Source organism: Lithobates pipiens, unplaced genomic scaffold (assembly GCF_037356315.1).
Source record: "Lithobates pipiens isolate NorthernLeopardFrog02 unplaced genomic scaffold, aLitPip1_a1.2 Scaffold_1, whole genome shotgun sequence".
Classification (NCBI taxonomy): domain Eukaryota; kingdom Metazoa; phylum Chordata; class Amphibia; order Anura; family Ranidae; genus Lithobates; species Lithobates pipiens.
The window spans coordinates 52,664,892-52,686,048 of record NW_027507685.1 but is presented as its reverse complement, the minus strand read 5'-3'; the positions used below and the strand labels follow the sequence as shown (position 1 = coordinate 52,686,048).

General features: G+C 45.3%; 1 protein-coding gene across 1 annotated transcript in view; it reads right to left on the bottom strand.

The window, feature by feature from the left end:
- The window catches only part of LOC143999439 (interleukin-13 receptor subunit alpha-1-like), a 220,936-nt gene that overhangs the window by 107,028 nt on the left and 92,751 nt on the right, over positions 1 to 21,157 (bottom strand). The window contains exon 3 of the mRNA XM_077493983.1: positions 12,979 to 13,129. Coding sequence (XP_077350109.1) covers positions 12,979 to 13,129 — 151 coding nt within the window. The remainder of the gene's footprint in view (positions 1 to 12,978; positions 13,130 to 21,157) is intronic.

Sequence of the window (21,157 nt, the reverse complement as noted above, 5' to 3'; positions counted from 1 at the left end):
GTAACCCCGAGCCAGACTCGGGAATGCATCGCTGTATCCATGATGAGTTTACTTACCTTGTCCCATGGATCCAGCAATGTCCCCCCCCCCCCCCGCAGTCCGAGCGAGCCGTCCTCCGCTCGATGTATCACATTGCCGGGCTCCATTCCCTGCGAGCGTTGCTACACACGGGGACGGAGAACAGCGTCAAATTCAAAAAGTAAAACACACAAATTACATACAGTATAATGTAATCTTACAGATTACATTGCTGTATGTAATTATTTCACATCTCTCTTGTCCCTAGTAGTCTGCCCAGTGCCCTGCATACAATTTTATAATATAAAAACTGTTCTTTCTGCCTGTAAACTGGAGATTGTCCATAGCAACCAAAACTGTCCCTTTACATCAAAAGAGGTTTTAGACCAGCTAGAAAACAGTGATAATAAATTAGAATCACTCGCAGAATTGAGCGATAGAGATTTGTGGGGAGATCCGTCATCAAATACTGAAAAGTAATGACAGTGACAATTCTGCAACTGAGCAAATTTCAGTGTTTTTGATTTGATTACATTATTGAATTATTTTTATTATTATTATTATATTATTATTTGGTATCATTATTTATAGTTATTTATTATATTATAATTTATGATTAAATTTTTCAAACTTTATCATACCCGGGATGTCTGCTAGACTCTGGTTTGGACAGATTTAAGTGAGTTATTCCTAAGAATTACAGGACTACAATATAAAAGGTCAAATTTTCATGCAAAATAATGGTACCACTTTCAGCATCTAAAATCCGAAATAATCATACTGCCAGGGAGGTTAAGGGCAGCCCTTATTCTTTCAGAAACATAGATCTTACATACCTCCCACCTTTTTGAAACGGGAATAAGGGACACCTATTAGCAAAATATGTAGGCATAGGACACACCCACTGCCACACTCCCTTAACCTCCCTGGCGGTACGATTATTTCGGATTTTAGTTGCTAAAAGCGGTACAATTATTTTGCATGAAAATTTGGCATTTTATATTGTAGTCCTGTAATTCTTAGGAATAACTCACTTAAATCTGTCCAAACCAGAGTCTAGCAGACATCCCGGGTATAATAAAGTTTGAAAAATTAAATCATAAATTATAATATAATAAATAACTATAAATAATTGTACCAAATAATAATATAACAATAATAAAAATTATTCAATAATGTAATCAAATCAAAAACACTGAAATTTGCTCAGTTGCAGAATTGTCACTGTCATTACTTTTCATTTTTTGATGACGGATCTCCCCACAAATCGCTGTCGCTCAATTCTGCGAGTGATTCCAATTTATTATCGCTATTTTCTAGCTGGTCTAAAACCATTTTTGATGTAAAGGGACAGTTTTGGTTGCTATGGGCAATCTCCAGTTTCCAGGCATAAAGAACAGTTTTTATAATATAAAACTGCATGCAGGGCACTGGGCAGACCACTAGGGACAAAGGGGATGTGAAATATTTACATACAGCAATGTAATCTGTAAGATTACATTATACTGTATGTATACTGTGTGTTTCACTTTTTGAATTTGGCACCGATCTCCATCCCCGTGCGTCGCAACGCTCGCAGGGAACGGAGATCGGGTCCATGATAGATCGAGCGAGACACGGCTCGCTCGTACAGCTTTTTTTTACCACTTTCACTTCCTTTATATTGGCTTTTGGAGTTTACAAATGCAGCAATTTAGACATTGGATAAAAGGTTTAGCACTAGGAAACACTTTTTGATAGATAAAATAGTTCATTTTATATACAACGACATAGATCAGACCAAAAAAAAAAATTTTAAAAAATTCCTCCATCCACAAACAAGGTGGATGGAGGAATCCCCCCCCCCCCCCCCTGCATCACCTAGGACATTATACTCTGACAGCGGCATCTGCTACTCATAGACCTGCTGGTCAAGAAACATTTTTCAACCTGTTTTTTTGACAGAAGTTGATCAAACGATCAACTTCTGTCAAGCATGGACGGTAAGAAACTGAACAAAATTCATCTGATTTCTTCTGAAACCATCTGTATTTTGATCATTCTTTCACTGTTTGATCAGCTTAACTTATTCTCCTTATCACTCTTTTTTTTTATCAAAGTAATTTCTCAACAAAATAAAACATGATGACATGAATGGACGGGCAAGTTTGCTTTAAATAATAAAAAATAGTTAAATAGCATTATCAGTTTGTGGTGCTCAGATACACTTTAGTTTCACTTTAAAGTTGGAGAAAACAAAGCCACTCTAAATGCTTAGCTGGCTTCGTGGCAAGTTGAAAACAGCTGGGCGGCACAAATCCGAGCTTTCTGGAAAGAAGTAAAAGGAAAATCTTTCCAAAAGGAGCAGGACAGAAATAAAACAGGGTCTCTAACCCTTACTCTATTCAAAAGAATATTTTTAAAGTTTTTGCTGCAGTTGGACTTTAAATTATTAATATATAGCCATATCATGGTGCGCTGTTTCTGTTAATTTATCATAAGTGATGTATTACAATGGTAAAAATAAACTATATCAGAAATTGAAATAAAACATCATACTGAATATTAAACCGTTATTGGTTCACAAAAAATGATGATAATCTATGATTTATCTAAAGTACTGTATGCAATAATCAAAGGTGTGTATATGCTGTGCTATATATGCAATTAATCAAACAAAACAACAGTTCACATAATCTCCATGCACGTGTTTCCTCTCAGAAGGCATTAACTCGGAATGGAGCCTCCATTCTCAGTTGATGTCTTCTTAGCCCTTGTACACACGGTCGGAGAATCCGTCGGAATGTGTCCTATCGGACCGTGTTGTTGGATAATCCGACTGTGTGTGGTATGCATCGGACTGATTCCGTCGGAATATCCGTCGGACCCAATTTTCCAACATGTTGGAAATATTTCCTGACCAACTGGGCCGGTCGGACATACTCCGATCATGTGTAGCGAATTTTGATCGGACCAAGTGGCACGCATGCTCAGATCAAATTCCTACATCAAAGCTATTGGCTACTAGCCTGAATGTAGTCCCATCGTAACGAAATTACGTCATCACGTTCTGAAAGATCGGATTTTTCGACAACTTAGTCCGACCGTGTGTATGCAACAGTTTCGGACAAGATCCGACGGACAAAATCCGACGGACAAAATCTGACGGATTTGGTTGTCGAAATCTCCGACCGTGTGTACAGGGGCTAAGAGGAAACGCATTGGGTAGGAGCCAGTAGAGTGACGTCAACACGCACGGATTGTTCATATGGTTAAAATAGTGCTCTCACAAATACAATTATGAAAATAAACTATACCAGAAATTAAAATAAGCCATCATACTATATCAAACCATTATTGGTTCACAAAAAATGTGGATTTATCTAAAGTTCTGTGTGCAGTAATCAATTATGCTGTGCTATATGTGCAATTAATCAAACAAATGTTCCAAAGTTCATATGATTCAAATTTTGCAAAAACGTGTTCCAGAGTTCATATGAAGAAATGCTCCAGCAGTTCACATAATCTCCTTGCACGTGTTTCCTCTCAGAAGGCATTAACTAGGAATGGAGTCTTCATTCTCAGTTGATGCCTTCTGAGAGGAAATGTGTAGGGTAGGAGCCAGTAGTGTGCTATCAACACACATGGTTCTGCAGATGGCCATACACTGCTGATGTTTGTCTCATACTGTGAGAAACCATGAATCAGGCTGAGACAGAAGTACAATTAAATCACACTTGTTTACTAATAAAAATAAAAAGGTAAATAGAAAAAGCATAGTCAAGCATAGCCAGAGTCCAGTAACCAGATCGGGTAGTGTCACGTACCTGGTAGGCGAGCCCAGAATGCAGGGAGCGGCCTCTCGTAGCCTCTGGCTTGAGAACCCCTGAGGGTGGTAACAGGGATCCAAAAGTTCAGAGGGCACAAGTGCCTGGCAGGTGTAAGGCAGATCCGGATTGTCAGCAGTAACACAGGCAGCAGATAAGAACGGCTGGAGACAGTCGGCTGGTGGCAGCAGGCACTGGCAGATGGATTGGAATAGCAGAAGATCGTCAGCAGATGACAGCAAGCTCAGGCAATCAGGCTGGAACAGCAGAATGTCGTCAGCAGGTGACAGCAGGTATTTGGGTATCCGATCGGATCAGCAGGAGGAAACAGCAGAGTCGGGTACAGGCCGGGTCGGTAACAGGCGGACAACAACAGTACAAGGGAAGAGGCAAAGACGTAGTCAGACAGGCAAGGAGTCGGTGGCAGGCAGAAAACGAACGTAGTCAGGAACAGGCCGGGTAACAGGAATCAAGCAACAGATAGCAAGTAACAGAATCTCCGGACACGCTGTAGACTGGACAGCAAGAGGGAAGCGGGGGCAGATTCCTTAAGTAACCTTTAGGGCGCCAAAGCGGTCGCACGGTGAGTCTGCGTGCCCCCGCGAGTAGCCGTGCGTCCGTTCGTGACCCCCGTGCGCCCGATCGTACCAACGTGCACCCGCGTGCGTCCGTTCGCGTTAACACGCACCAAAGGGTAACGACAGGTTCTCAGCAACGGGCCCCTGCGAGCAGACCTCCCAAGTGCGATCGGATCGCCAGGACGGTCATGACATTGCCCCCCCCAAGGGGCAGCCTCCGGATGCCCAATTGTGCCATCTTACCCGGATGGGACCTCTTAAAAGCAAGGATTGGTCTCTTCGCATGGATGTTGGATTCTGGTTCCCAGGAATTTTCCTCAGGCCCGTATCCTTTCCATTTAACCAGGAATTGAATCTGGTTCCGTCTCTTCCTACAGTCTAAAATGGATTCAACCTCGAACTCGATTTCCCCATCGATAATCACGGGTTCCGGAGGACTGGTATCTCGATTGGCAAAAGAATCCGGAACTGCAGGCTTGAGTAGAGATACGTGGAAAACTGGGTGAATCCGAAAAGATTCCGGAAGCTTCAATTCGAATGCCACGCTATTTAGCTTCCTCACGATCGGAAAGGGACCCACACATTTTGGGCCCAATTTCTTGGATGGGCAAGACAGCTTTAGATTCAGGGTGGACAGCCAGACCTGATCTCTGACCTTGCGATCCAGCTCCCCCCTTCTCTTTCTATCAAACACTTCTTTATTGTACTCCTGTGTTTTGGTCAAAGTCTCTTGCAGAAGCTTGTTGTTTGTCGTGAAGAAGTTGAGGTTCTCCTGCACCGCCGGTACCGGACATTCGGGGAGATTGCCAGATAGAAATAGCGGGTGAAAGCCGAAGTTCGCAAAAAACGGGGATTGCTTGGTGGCGGAGTGAACAGAGTTGTTGTAGGCGAACTCAGCCAAGGGCAGAAGCGAGGCCCAGTCGTTTTGAGAAAAGGAAGTGAAGCAACATAGATACTGCTCCAACGTCTGATTCGTTCTTTCGGTCTGGCCATTGGTTTGGGGATGATATGCCGAGGACAAGCAGAGTTCAATTTTCAGGGCCCCGCAGAGCGCTCTCCAGAACCTAGAGGTGAACTGCACCCCCCTATCTGATGTGATGTTAGCGGGGATGCCGTGGAGCCTCACAATCTCCTTAATGAAGGTCTTGGCCGTCTCTGTGGCTGAAGGAGTGCCCCTCATGGGCAAAAAGTGGGCCATCTTGGTGAGCCTATCTACCACTACGAAAATTGTAGAATAATCCTCCAAGAGGGGTAACTCGACGATGAAATCCATGGAGATCATCCTCCATGGTCTGTCAGGAATGGGCAGTGGCTTCAGCAGACCCCAGGCTCTCGACTTACTGCCCTTGCTCCAGATGCAGGTGGTACAAGCCTCCACGTATTTCCTGCAGTCTTCTTTCATCTGTGGCCACCAGAACGTACGTCGGAGTAACTCCAAAGTCTTGTGCACCCCAAAATGGCCGGCCAACAAATGGTCGTGACAGGAGCTCAGAACTAAAGTTCGTACTTCCTGGGGAACAAAGATCTTATCCTTGTACCAAAGGAGATCATCACTGGATAATAGCGGGATGTCGGGTGGAGAGGCTGTGCCTATGGAGGCCTGCTTAATTTGGGACAGTAAGTCTCCCTGGAGCAAGAGAAAGTTCCCTGCGGAGAGGATGGTATCCGGAGACGAAGGGCTTTCTGGTTGACTATACATGCAAGACAGGGCGTCAGGTTTGGTGTTCTTGGATCCTGGACGGTAGGTAATATGAAATGAAAACCTGGAGAAGAAGAGAGCCCACCTGGCCTGACGTGGTTTCAGTCTCTTAGCCAATTTAAGATATTCCAAATTCTTATGGTCTGTATAAACCAGGATCGGGTGGGTGGCGCCCTCAAGAAGATAGCGCCATTCCTCGAGTGCCACCTTTATTGCCAGTAGCTCACGATCACCGACATCATAATTATTTTCCGCCTCGGATAGCTTGCGGGAGAAGAAGGCGACCGGGTGCAGCAGAGACTTGGGCCCCTGTCTCTGGGAGAGCAATGCCCCAACCGCTATTTCTAAAGCATCCACCTCTAGGATGTATGGCAGAGTGGGGTCGGGATGTTTTAGGACTGAAGCTGATACAAATAAGTCCTTCAAGATCTTGAAGGCCTCCTGCGCCTTGGGGGTCCATCGGAACTTCTGACTCTGTTTGGTCAGTCCAGTGATGGGGGAAATGATAGAGGAAAATCCTTTAATGAATTTTCTGTAGAAATTAGCGAATCCCACAAATCGCTGAACCCCCTTCTTGTCAGAAGGGGCAGGCCAGTCCTGGATAGCAGAGATTTTCTGGGGGTCCATCTCGATTCCTTTCACTGAGATGATCAGACCGAGGAACTGGATGCTTTGTTGCTCGAAGACGCATTTTTTAGGCTTGGCATACAGGCCGTGAAGACGGAGACGAGAACATTCTTGACATGTTCTCGGTGATCGGCTAAAGTGGAGGAAAAAATCAGGATGTCATCAAGATAAATTATTACAAATAGGTCAAGGTAGTCTCTAAAAATATCAATAACAAAGTGTTGGAATGTGACTGAGGCATTGCACAAACCAAACGGCATAACTAGATATTCAAAGTGCCCGAAGCGGGTACGGAAGGCAGTCTTCCATTCGTCACCCCTCCGAATACGGACGAGGTTGTAGGCACCCCGAAGATCCAACTTGGTGAATACTTTAGCAGATCCTAGTCTCTGAAATAGTTCGGGTACTAATGGCAGGGGGTAACGGTTTTTGATAGTAATCTTGTTCAGTGCCCGATAGTCCACACATGGGCGTAGGGAATGGTCTTTCTTTTCAACAAAGAAGATCCCTGCACCCGCTGGGGAGGTGGAAGGTCGGATGAATCCTTTCTCTAGGTTGTCATCTAGGTAGGATCTCAGGGTACTCAACTCGGTCTCAGATAGAGGGAAAATTCTTCCCGAAAGGAATCTCTGCCCCGGGTAGCAATTCTATAGGACAGTCGTATGGCCTATGGGGAGGTAAGGTTTCGGCACCTTTCTTACTGAATACATCCAGAAAGTCATGATAATCCTTAGGTACGGCTTGTCGGATCTCAGCGTCTGTTTCCAGGCAGAGAAGGGCAGAAGAATCCCTGTCGACAACCGGGCAGCAATGCTGGAGGCAGCAGGCCGAGGGGAACTCAATTCTTCCTGTTGCCCAATCGATGCGTGGGTTGTGTGCCCTCAATCAAGGCATGCCTAGAATGACAGGGAACAATGGAGACTTGATGACGTCTAGACATAAAAACTCCTGGTGAACCCCGGCAATGGTAGCGGACAATGGGGAAGTCTCCTGTCCTTTCTCCCTAGGCCGAAGAGGAATTTTGTTCCTTAGGGCAAAAGACGAGTCCACAAAGCACGCCCCGGAATCAATAATTGCGTGGGTTTGGATACTCCTTCCTGGAAGCTGCAAAAGAACAGGAACAGCCAGGTGAGAAGTGTTATTAAACAAAACGGGTGATGAAGCAGGTGGGGTGAAAAGGCACTTACGCATCTTAGCAGGGCAAGTGCGAACAAAATGTCCCGGTTCACCGCAATAAAGACAAAGGTTGCTGGCCCGGCGGCGTTGGCGTTCTTCGAGTGTCAGAGATGGTCGGAGTAACCCCAGCTGCATGGGTTTCGGAAGGTCCGGTGTGGCTGTGGCAGGAGCAGAAGGGGCCGAATGAGTGGAGCTTGGCACACGTGGCAACATCCAGACAGGGCGAGTGGTTGTGGAGGAACGCTCCTGACGACGCTCTCTTAAGCGTCTGTCGATTTGGACCGAGAGGTCTATGAGAGCTTCCAGAGTCTCGGGGATACCTACTCAGGCCAGTTCATCTTTCAGAGACTCTGACAGGCCCATACGAAATTGGTATCGAAGAGCTGCGTTGTTCCAGTCCGTGTCGGAGCTCCAGCGTCTGAATTCCGACACGTAGTCCTCCACGGGCCTGCAACCTTGTTGCAGAGCGTGTAGGGCTGCCTCTGCGGTAGCAGCAAGTTGAGGGTCTTCAAATAACCTTGACATTGCCAGGAAAAAGGTATTCAGAGTGTCTAGAGCTGGATCCTTCCGCTCCAAGAGGTGGTGTGCCCAGGCCTGTGGTTCGTCCGTCAATAAGGAAATGACGAATCCCACTTTGGTTGCCTCGAGGGAGAAGGTCCTTGGTTGCAAGGCAAAGAAGAGTTCGCAGGAGTTGCGAAAGGCTCTAAACTTGTTCCGGTTGCCCGAAAACCGTTCCGGAGTAGGGACCCTAGGTTCGGGCGGCATCATCACCACTGATGGTGGGGCAGAGGACCCGGAGGTGGCTGGCGAGGTAGCAGATAGGGCTTGAACTTGTTCTTCCAATCGTCCGTAACCTTCCTGCAGGTTCTTCACCGCCTGGGTTAGGCCGGCAAGATGGCGGCAGAGCTCGTCCATAGGGGAGGCTCCCTGCGTGGGCTCGGACATGGCTGTCCAGTACTGTCACGTACCTGGTAGGCGAGCCCAGAATGCAGGGAGCGGCCTCTCGTAGCCTCTGGCTCGAGAACCCCTGAGGGTGGTAACAGGGACCCAAAAGTTCAGAGGGCACAAGTGCCTGGCAGGTGTAAGGCAGATCCGGATTGTCAGCAGCAACACAGGCAGCAGATAAGAATGGCTGGAGACAGTCGGCTGGTGGCAGCAGGCACTGGCAGATGGATTGGAATAGCAGAAGATCGTCAGCAGGTGACAGCAAGCTCAGGCAATCAGGCTGGAACAGCAGAAGGTCGTCAGCAGGTGACAGCAGGTATTTGGGTATCCGATCGGATCAGCAGGAGGAAACAGCAGAGTCGGGTACAGGCCGGGTCGGTAACAGGCGGACAACAACAGTACAAGGGACGAGGCAGAGACGTAGTCAGACAGGCAAGGAGTCGGTGGCAGGCAGCAAACGAACGTAGTCAGGAACAGGCCGGGTAACAGGAATCAAGCAACAGATAGCAAGTAACAGAATCTCCGGACACGCTGTAGACTGGACAGCAAGAGGGAAGCGGGGGCAGAGTCCTTAAGTAACCTTTAGGGCGCCAAAGCGGTCGCACGGCGAGTCTGCGGGCCCCCGCGAGTAGCCATGCGTCCGTTCGTGACCCCGCGCACCCGTGTGCGCTCGTTCGCAACATCGCGCACCCGCGTGCGCCCGATCGTACCAACGCGCACCCGCTTACGTCCGTTCGCGTTAACACGCACCAAAGGGTAACAACAGGTTCTCAGCAACGGGCCCCTGCGAGCAGACCTCCCAAGTGCGATCGGATCGCCAGGACGGTCATGACAGGTAGTCAGCCAGGCCAGAAGTCAGGGATCCAAGTACAGCACAGCAAGCAGGATAAGGAGCCAGAAGGGATGTCAGCAAGCCAGTCTTTAACCACTTGCAGACCGGACCATTTTGCTGGTCAAAGACCAGACCACTTTTTGCGATTCGGCACTGCGTCGCTTTAACTGACAATTGCGCGGTCGTGCGACGTGGCTCCCAAACAAAATTGACGTCCTTTTTTTCCCACAAATAGAGCTTTCTTTTGGTGGTATTTGATCACCTCTGCGATTTTTATTTTTTGCACTATAAACAAAAATAGAGCGACAATTTTGAAAAAAACGCATTATTTTTTACTTTTTGTTATAATAAATATCCCCCAAAAATATATAAAAAAACATTTTTTTCCCTCAGTTTAGGCCGATACGTATTCTTCTATATATTTTTGGTAAAAAAAATCGCAATAAGCGATTATTGATTGGTTTGCGCAAAAGTTATAGCGTTTACAAAATAGGGATAGTTTTATAGCGTTTTTATTAATAATTTTTTATTATTTTTTTTTTACTAGTAATGGCGGCGATCTTTATTGTGACTGCGACATTGTGGGGGACCCATCGGACATTTTTGACACATTTTTGGGACCATTGTCATTTATACAGTAATCACTGCTATATAAATGCAGTGATTCCTGTGTAAATGACACTGGCAGTGAAAGGGTTAACCAGTGGGTGGCAGTGTAGGGGTTAAGTGTTCCTAGGGGTGTGTTACTAACACATGGAGCAGAGATCAGCGTCACTAGTTGCTAGGCAGAATGGAGAAATGTTGTTTATACAGCATTTCCTCCATTCGGCCGCTCCGTGAGACGATCGCGGGGATGCCCGCGGCGATTGAGTCCGCGGGTCCCGCGACCGGACTCACGGGGGTCCCGACCAGCGCGGGAGCGCGCCGCCGGCGGCGCGCTCCCGATGGCAGGGCGGCATCGAATATTGGACGTACCTGTACGCCAATATGCCTGCCCATGCCATTCTGTCGACGTACATCGTCGTGCTCTGGTCGGGAAGTGGTTAAACAAACCGTAGGAGATGGTTTCAGTGATGTGACCAAGGCGAAGGCAGAGGTGAAGTGAGCTGGAAGGCTTTAAGTAGGCTGGCCAGACGAGCATCATCAGGAACAGCTGGTAACTGTGGAGAGAGAAGAGAGCTGGCAATTAGCCGACAGCTGAGCGGCCAGCCAAGAGAAGGAAGGGCTAAGCCAGTCCTGACACATACAAGCAACTGTTTTGTAAGTGCATTTTGGTTTTTAATAAATTGATTCTATATACGTTAATGCACTATGAGCCCTCTCCATTGCTTTTATTATAAAACGCTGTGAGTGACGTGAGCTTGGATCCATCCTAATCTTCTGAGGCCAGCTGACAACCAACCCTTAGATGTGATCTTGTTTAACCACTTGCAGACCGGACCAATTTGCTGGTCAAAGACCAGACCCCTTTTTGCGATTCGGCACTGCGTCGCTTTAACTGACAATTGCGCGGTCGTGCGACGTGGCTCCCAAACAAAATTGACGTCCTTTTTTTCCCACAAATAGAGCTTTCTTTTGGTGGTATTTGATCACCCCTGCGGTTTTTATTTTTTGCGCTATAACCAAAAATAGAGCGACAATTTTGAAAAAAACGCATTATTTTTTACTTTTTGTTATAATAAATATCCCCCAAAAATATATAAAAAAACATTTTTTTCCCTCAGTTTAGGCCGATACGTATTCTTCTACATATTTTTGGTAAATCACAGCATTTCCTCCATTTGGCCGCTCCGTGAGACGATCGCGGGGATGCCCAGGGCGATTGAGTCCGCGGGTCCCGCGACCGGACTCACGGGGGTCCCGACCAGCGCGGGAGCGTGCCGCCGGCGGCGCGCTCCCGATTGCAGGGCGGCATTGAATATTGGATGTACCTGTACACCAATATGCCTGCCCGTGCCATTCTGTCGACGTACATCGTCGTGCGCTGGTCGGGAAGTGGTTAAGCGCACACGATCCCCTTTGTGGGATCTATTTGTCTGGTAAGCAGACAATTTTTTGTTTTGGAGCACGGTAGTTATGCACAAGCACTTTTGATCCATTTATTTTGCACAAGGACACTTTTTTCCTCTTCTCGCAGGTGGGGAATTTTGAACCACACATCAACTTTATGTAAGGAGATTATGTGAATTAGAGCATTTCATTATATGAACTCTGGAACACGTGTTCAATTGTATTTGTGAGCGCACTATTTTAACCATATGAACAATCAGTGCGTGTTGACGTCACTCTACTGGCTCCTACCCAACGCGTTTCCTCTTAGAAGGCATCAACTGAGAATGGAGGCTCCATTCCTAGTCAATGCCTTCTGAGAGGAAACAAGTGCAAGGACATTATGTAAACGGTTGGAGCATTTTTTTATATGAACTCTGGAACACATTTTGCACAATTTTAACCATATGAACTTTGGAACTTTTGTTTGATGAATTGCATATATAGCACAGCATAATGGATTACTGCACACAGAACTTTAGATAAATCCACATTTTTTGTGAACCAATAATGGTTTGATATTCAGTATGATGGTTTATTTTAATTTCTGATATCGTTTATTTTCATAATTGTAATATATCCCTTATGATAAATTAATAGAAACAGCGCACAATTATATGGCTATATACATTTAATAATAATAATTCATAATAGTAATATATCACTTATGATAAATTAATAGAAAAAGCGCACAATTATATGGCTATATATATTTAATATTTCCTCAGTATTCAAGTAAGTTTCTGAGTGCAGTTTCTTATATCTTTGTAATTTGTGGCCAAGCACAACCTTTTAGAATCCTTACCAGTTTAAATAATAAACCACCACAAGGACTGCAAAAAGGAAAAAGAGGGGCGCATGTGACACAAAAACATCAGTCTGACATGCCTGGATTAGATGAAAGCTAGATCTAATCTATAGACAAGTAAAATAATCACATTGCAAATGTGCATTTGAACAGATAATTCTGATAAACTCTAGCTAAGTAAAAACAGATATAATATGGCCAGTAGATATCTGTGTAAACATACAGCATATGTGTTTCTGTGCACCTAGAAAACCATTTCAGTGAAGATCCTAAAATTCAGAACAGACATCTGTGCAAAGAGACTCTGCCATCAGACTGAACTATTTCTCTGCAGTTTAAAAAAAGTGTAGAGAAATACATATTAACAAGATGGGTATGATATTGAACATTGGACAAGTAGAAATAATGATATGAGAAATGTGCATTTGAACAGACATTACCTGGTGCCAGCTGTATAGTCCTGTTCAGTGATTCTGTTGATTCTGGCATGGTGTTGTCTATGCATTTAGCACGAAGGGATATTTTATCATTGGGATCAAACCATTTCAGTTTAAATATTTCATATTGCCCACTTGTTGATTTTCCTTCCTCCTAATGTAATTACAGTACAATATGAAAAAAAGGAGTTTTGTCAAATTCAACAAAATAAAGTACATGCATTATTTTTTTTTTTACTGATTTACAAGTGAAAAAATTATATATTAATTGATAACTAAACACAAGAACAAAAATGCATTATATTGCAGCTTTCAGTCCTAAAATGGCCTAGGTGGCTTAGTATTACATTTTTATTTTTTTCATTTTTCAATTTTGCAGATTTTGCCAAAAATGCTGTGCCCTTGTCACTTTTGAACTGCACAGAAGATTATCTTCCTTCTTAGTTTTCTTCTGTAAACTACCAATTGCATTGCTTCATGCAATGAACATGAAGAAATACAGACATATTTGTAGTCCCTATCATGAGCCTAGGGTGATATCCACGGCTCCCTCCATAGATCAGTGTATATGTGATATAGCTAATCACAGTCAAGTGGGTTATTTGCAGGCTCACCAAGAGAAAATAATGCCAAAAAGCTTAAACAATAAAACAAATGCAGCCACCATACCAAAGACTAGTAAGCTGCAATATCCAATGTTAGAATGAAGATGAGCGGCATTTCATTTGTGTACTGTACAGTATATGAAGAAAGCTAAATTCTATCAAATAATTTCCTATAGGATTTGCTACAGGGTTATGTGGCTTTATCTATGGCTATGATTAATAATCTTAAAAAAATAATTTAATTAAATCATGTACTTGTTCCTCAACCTACCCACTTACATACACTTAAAAAAAAAACACAGCCCTTAGATCCTGACTTCAGCATTCTCTATGCTTTAACTTGACCAGAGCTATGCAACATCTCTTAGCCCTTGTACACACGGTTGGAGATTCCGACGGAATGTTTCCTATAGGACCGTTTTGTCGGATATTCCGACTGTGTGTGGTCTGCATCGGACTGTTTCCGTCGGAATATCCGATGGACCAAGTTTTCCAACTTGCCAGTAAAATTTTCCGACAAAATGCTCCTATCGGACATACTCCGATCATGTGTAGCCTACTCCGACAGACAAAGTGCCACGCATGCTCAGATCAAATTCCTAGACCAAAGCTATTGGCTACTAGCCTGAACGTAGTCCCGTCGTAACGAAATAACGCCATCACGTTATGTACAATCGGATTTTCCGACAACTTAGTCCGACCGTGTGTATGCAACATCACTTCCGGACCTCTTCCGGAATTAATCCGTCGGAATTACTCAGATGGATTTGGTTGTCGGAATCTCCGACTGTGTGTACAAGGGCTTTGAAGTTGAGTCGGCCTGTAGCAGACTCACATTGCTATTTCTTAGCATTATTAATATATGGGCCTTCCTAAATAGTACCACAATAGTATATGAAAGATGAATTTTGCTCTGTTAAAGTAAAACTCAAATTTTGCTAAGAGAGAAAAAAAAAAAACCCACATCAGGCTACTTGTATAGAAAAAAATGTTTCATAATTGTTAACTTCTTACTGGCTTCTGTTCTAAAGATGCTGGGGAAGGCCTCTCCAGTGACTTCCTTAAACTGTAGCAGCTGCTATAATCCCTTTTAAATCATATATGGCTGCAAACTGAAATTAACCTCCCTAGCGGTATCCCCGAGCGTGACTCGGGTTAGGTTTTCTATTGTACTATCGGTAACCCCGAGTCACGCTCGGGGTAACATTGCAGAGCGGCGAGCGGAGATCTTACCTTCTCCCTGCGCTCCAGCGATGTTCTCCGCTGTCCTCCGTGTCCTCCCCTGTGATCGCCGACGCGATCGCCGGCGAGGTCACGCCATCCTCACTTCCTGGTTCCGTTCTCTGCGAGCAGCAGCGGCGCACGGGAGCGGAACTGGGCGGGAAATTCAAAAAGTTACACAACACAAACACATAAATAGAGGTGATACATTGTAATCTGAGAGGATTACACTGTATCATCTCTATCTGACAGATAAACCATACAGTGCCCCTTGCCTCCGATAAAAGAATATCTAACATGGCATCAAAAAAGCGCCAATTCGCTAAAAAATCGCCATTGGACCAGCTGAGTGACAGCGATAGCGACACGGAGTTGCTCGCAGAAATTAGCGACAGCGAGTCGGTGGGAGATTTGTCGTCTGACACTGACACGGATCTGACAAGTGACAGCGGTGATGATCCTGCACCTGACCTCAGCGATGTGCGCAATTGGTGCCCTATCGACTGCGATACAGACCAGGTAGCGCCGCCAAGATTCCCTTTCACTGGATCACCTGGGATGAAGGTAGATGTCGAACGTGACAATCCCCTGGCATACCTGCAATTATTTCTCACTGAGGATGTAATTGAAAAAATTGTCACAGAGACAAATCGCTACCAGGTACAGCAATCCGCTACACTGCATGCCAGGTTTTCCCGAAGCAGAAAGTGGGAACCAGTGACCAAAGAGGACATCTGGCAGTTCCTGGGACTCATCCTTCTTCAGGGAGTGGTGGGGAAACCGCTCCAAAAATGGTACTGGACCACCAATAAATTATTGGCCACTCCATTTTTTGGCACCGTGATGTCGGAATACCGTTTTTCCCTCATCATGAAATATTTTCATTTCACGAACAATGAGGAGTTTGATGAGGCCACGCATCCTGCACCCAAACTCAAAAAAATCTGGGAGGTATCGCAAATTATTGTGAGCAACTTCCAGCGGACCTACATGCCAGAAAGGGACGTCTGCGTGGACGAAAGCTTGATGGCCTACAAGGGACGCCTGAGCTGGATACAATTTATTGCGTCCAAAAGAGCGAGATTTGGAATAAAGTCCTACATGCTCTGCGAGTCATCCACCGGGTACATATGGAATGCGGTCATTTACACCGGTAAAGGCACAAAGTTCAACCCCAGGTACAGCGGCTATGGGATGGCCACATCATCAGTCCTCACACTGCTGGAGCCATTGCTGAACCAGGGATATTGTGTCACCCTGGACAATTTTTATACGTCTCCGGAACTTTTTGATGTTTTGCTAAGAAACAAGACCGATGCATATGGTACGGTTAGGCCCAATCGGCGTGACATGCCATCTCTGTTCTCCCGGAAAAATCTAAAAACCGGAGAAATGGTTGCCTGGCAGAAGGGTAAAATGATGGCAATGCGATGGCGAGATAAGAAGGACGTTTGTCTGATGAGTACCGTGCACAATACCGCCATTGCCATGGTCCACACCAAACGTGGGAAAGATGTGCTGAAGCCGCAAGTCGTCATAGACTACAATTGCACTATGGGAGGCGTGGACAGAGCCGATCAGGCAATGACATTTTATCCGGCTATGCGCAAGCAACAAAAAAAATATTATAAAAAGATTTTCCGGCATCTTCTGGAGCAATGCCTTTGGAACGCATATGTCCTATATAGAGCACAGAGTCGCAAGCCTCTTATTCATGCGGATTTTACCTGGAAGGTGGCGGAGCAGATTTTCCTCCAACACCAGACACCATCAGGATCTGGGATCAGACCTGGACGACATGCTGTTGACGTTGTCAGCCCAGAGCGCCTTACAGGTCGTCACTTTGTGGACTATGTACCACCAACCACAAAAAAGGCAGCACCTACCAGGATGTGTGTGGTTTGCTGCTCAAATAGAGATGGCAGTGGGAAAAAAGTCCGAAAAGAAACCCGGTTCTATTGTCCGGATTGTGATGTTGGACTGTGTGCTGTACCCTGCTTCAAAGTGTATCACACTCAGGATGTTTATTGAATTTTCTTTGTTTGACAAATTTCATTATTTCACATTACTTTATTGAATAAAATTATATTATTTATAAGATTATAATTCATGATTTTGTGTTTCTAACTTTATCACATCTGGGATGTCTACTAGAGTCTTGTTTGGTCAGGTTTTAGTAAGTAATTACTAAGAATTACAGGCCTATGATACATAACACCAAATTTTCATGCAAAAGAATTGTACCGCTTTTGGAATGGAATTCCTGACAGAATCATACCGCCAGGGAGGTTAAAAGCACATTTTACCCTCTTCCTGCCTGAAATCTGTATACTAATATTCATCAGTTTGCTGTCCCCTGCTGAAGACACATTAATAAACCTCCTCCCTTTAATTGCTTCCAGACAACACTTTGTGCAGCTGATGGATCTTAGTCCCAGCTGTCACTGACAGTTCTGATCCCCATTAATAAGTGAGAACCAATCAGAGTGGTTCCTGATCGTGCAATAACTTTCTATGACAGTGATCACATGCAGCCTAAAGGCTTCATCGACAATACTGTGATTGCATGATTGTTTTACTTTTTTTTTTGCATGTTTGGCAGCCTATCATTAAACAAAATGGAGCAGGTTTTATTAAGAGTGTAATAAATGTCTCTAAAAATATGCATACCCATTATATAAGTGTACAAATTTATTTGCCAAGGTAAACCATATTGCTATATGTAGCTAAGCATTCATGACCTCTAGCCACAAATAGGTAAACAATACATTACAGCATTGTTTGTGATTTATTTATTTATTTTATTTGTAGTTTTTCCTTTATAATATGCTGGCCTTCCTAGTAATATTTAAATGTCAGGGACATTTTAAAGCCAATTATTACATTACTCTGCTCAGCTTAGAAATCATAACATCTCATTAAGACCTTATGAAAGGGCAGTACTGGAAAAACCTTACCAGTGGAGTACAAAAGAGGTGTTGGCATGTGATTTAACCCACAGGTTAAACACAACATTGATGATTTTATCATTAATAGCCTTCTGTTAAATCTCTTTCTCCTTTCTTACCAATATTCCATTTCTTTCTTCCCAGGTTACTAACTAGGAACTGGTCATGGGCTGTATCCTGTGCCTGTGGCTGAAACCTACTCCTGGATTGTTCTGAGAAATCCAATCTTTTTCGGACTTAGGCTTTTTTTTTGGGAAATATTCCGCTAGTTTTTGCCCACAACCATGGGCATATTCTGTTCACAATACAGCACAGATTATTTTTCCCTAGTGGGGCTTCAGGCAAGGTCGCTAGATTTACTACCTTCTTCTTTCTGGGCCCAAATATGGGGTCAATTACTGTTTGCCTTCAGAATTTACAGGGTTTAACTTGAAAATCATGTGAGCACTGCTTGCTAATGGCTTCTGGCTGCAGAAAGTAGCAAGATGCAGGAGAAGATACAGTAATATAGAGGGGACATGAGGAGCACAGTATAGATAGCTATAGTGAGCCCCCATTGGTGAGAGGAGTCTAGGTCTCATGCAATGCAAACACCAACCTTGGTGCAAATGAATACAATGTGTTTTGATTTATATTGAGCCTGAAGACATCATGTACACAGCAGAAGCACTGCCATATAGGATTCAATGAGCCCTGCATGCCGAGTATCTGTACTAAAGGCACTGTACCCAACAGAAGAATTGCCCAATAAGGCTCAATAAGCTCTGTTGTCTGTGTTGAAAAGCTCTCTACTGCTAGTGTAAATTGGAACTACCTAGGTAGGCTCTAAATGTTCATTAAAACGTCTTTAAGGACAATATTATGTTAGACCAGGGGTAGGCAGCCTTTTGAGCACAGCGTGCCGAAAAATGTTTTCAATGAATTTGAGCGTGACGATTTTATAACAAAAAAATGTCAACTTCACACTCATTAACGAAAATGATTTTTTATAAAGTAAATGCTGTAAACTACTTGAGTAGTAGTGAGAAATCAACATCCTGCACTCTCACGTCTCAAATCAGCCCCAATTCCTGCAACTCCACACTTTAGATTAGCCCCAATTCATGCACCTTCACACCTCAGATCACTGTCAGCCTTGCAAATCTGTTTCACCACTGTAACCACCTGCACATCTGCCCCACCACTGTTCTACCCTGCACATCTGCCCCACCACTGTTCTACCCTGCACATCTGCCCCACCACTGTACTACCCTGCACATCTGCCCCAGCTCTGTACTCCCCTGCTCATCTGTCCCACCACTGTAACCCCCTGTACATCTGCCCCACCACTGTACCACCCTGCTCTTCTGTCCCACCGCGGTAACACCCTGCTCCCTGCTCATCTGCCCCCCCAATGTTCACCCTTTCTCATCTGCCCCACCACTGTACCTCCCTGCACATCTGCTCCACCGCCGTACCCCCATGCTCTTCTGTCTCACCGCTGAACCGTATTTTCATCTGTCCTAACACTGAACTTATCTGCTCATCTGCCCCACAACTGTAACCCCCTTTCTCACCTGCCCCACCACTGTACCTCCTGCACATCTGTCCCACCTCTGTTTCCCCTGTTCTTCTGCCCCACCACTCTAACCCCCTGATCATGTGTTCCACCGATGTATCGCCTTTCTCCTCTGTACCCCTCTACACATCTGCCCCACCTCTGTAACCCCCTGCTCATCTGGCCCACCAATGAACCTCCTTTCTCCTCTGCCCCGCTACTGTACCCCCCTGTACATCTGCCCCACCTCTGTACCCCCTGCTCTTCTGCCCAACCACTGTAACCCCCTGCTCATCTGTCCCACCAATGCACCTCCTTTCACATCTGCCCCACCAATGTATCCCCCTGCTCTCCTCTCCCACCGCTGAACCCCATTCTCATCTGCCCCAACACTGAACCATCCTGCTCATCTTTCCCACCACTAACACCCTTTTCATCTGACCAAACAATGACCCCCCCCCCCCGCTTATCTGTCCCACCACTGAAACCCCCTGCTCATCTTCCCCATCACTGTGCCCCCCTACTTTTCTGTCCCACCGCTGAACCCTCTTCTCATCCCTCCCATCACTGTACCTCCTGCACTTCTGCCCACCACTGGACCCCCTTGCTCTTCTGTCCCACCACTGTAACCCCCTTCTAACCTGCCCCTTCAATGTACCCCTTTTATCATCTGCCTCACCGCTGAACCTCCCTGCACATCTGCCCCACCGCAGTATCCCCATGCTCTTCTGTCTCATTACTGAATCACCTTCTCATCTGTCCTAACACTGAACCCATCTGCTCATCTGCCCCACCACTGTAAACCACTTTCTCCTCTGCCCCACCAATGTATCTCCTGCATATCTGTCTCACCTCTGTACCCCCCTGCTCTTCTGCCCCACCACTTTAACCCCCTGCTCATCTCTATCACCAATACACCTCCTTTCACATCTGCCCCACTGCTCTACCCCCCTGCTTTTCTGTCCTAAGCCTGAACCCCCTTCTCATCTGCCCCATCACTCTACCCTCTGCTCTTCTGTCCCACTGCTGTATTCTCCTGCTCTTCTGTCCCACCTCTGAACCCCTCCTGCTCATTTTTCCCACTGCTGTACCCTCCTGCTCATTTGCTTCACAGCTGTACCCTCTTCTCATCTATGATATGAGTGATATGCAGAGTGGTGAAGGGAAGCAGAGATGAGACACATCTACCTGTCCTGGCACATTTATCCTGCTGATCCACCTCTCACATCCAGCCCACATGCTTGTATGTGATGTATATGATGTCACGCACAAGCATCTGGAATGGATGTGCAATGATGAGCTCGGGTCAGGGGTATCTTCTGAAAGCAGTGGGCTTGTGTTCAGGATCATAAGTTGGGCCCCTGCACCTGAGAAAAAGTACTGCCCTCTGCGCCACATGAAAAGTTAGGTGTGATTTTCATTGCTCCAAATACTGGCTGTGGCTTAAAGGGACACAGAGTGCAGGGGTTCAGTAGTAAATGACACAAAGGTTCAGGAAAAATTTCAACAAAGTTCCCAGAACCTCAACAGTAATTCCAGAAACTGTCACCGGATTGTGGTTTTCTCAATCACTGTGAAATCCCTTCTGAGATTGGGAGTGGCAACCAAGCAAGTCATCTTCCTCTAGATGGTGGACAGGGCTAACAAGATTATGATTGGCTTTAGCAGTGGCCAATGACATTCCCCCTCTTGCTGGAAAGAGGGACCACCCCCCCCAGCAGAACTGCACCCAATCTCTTCCCCATCACAAAAGCTGACGATTGCAGCTACAGCAAAGTTAGAGTGCCAAACAATGTTTCCCATCTTTTAGAATGTGTGGGGGCACAGTGCCTTCCCCTCAGTGCAGGTGCGGCATGGGAAATTCTGAAATT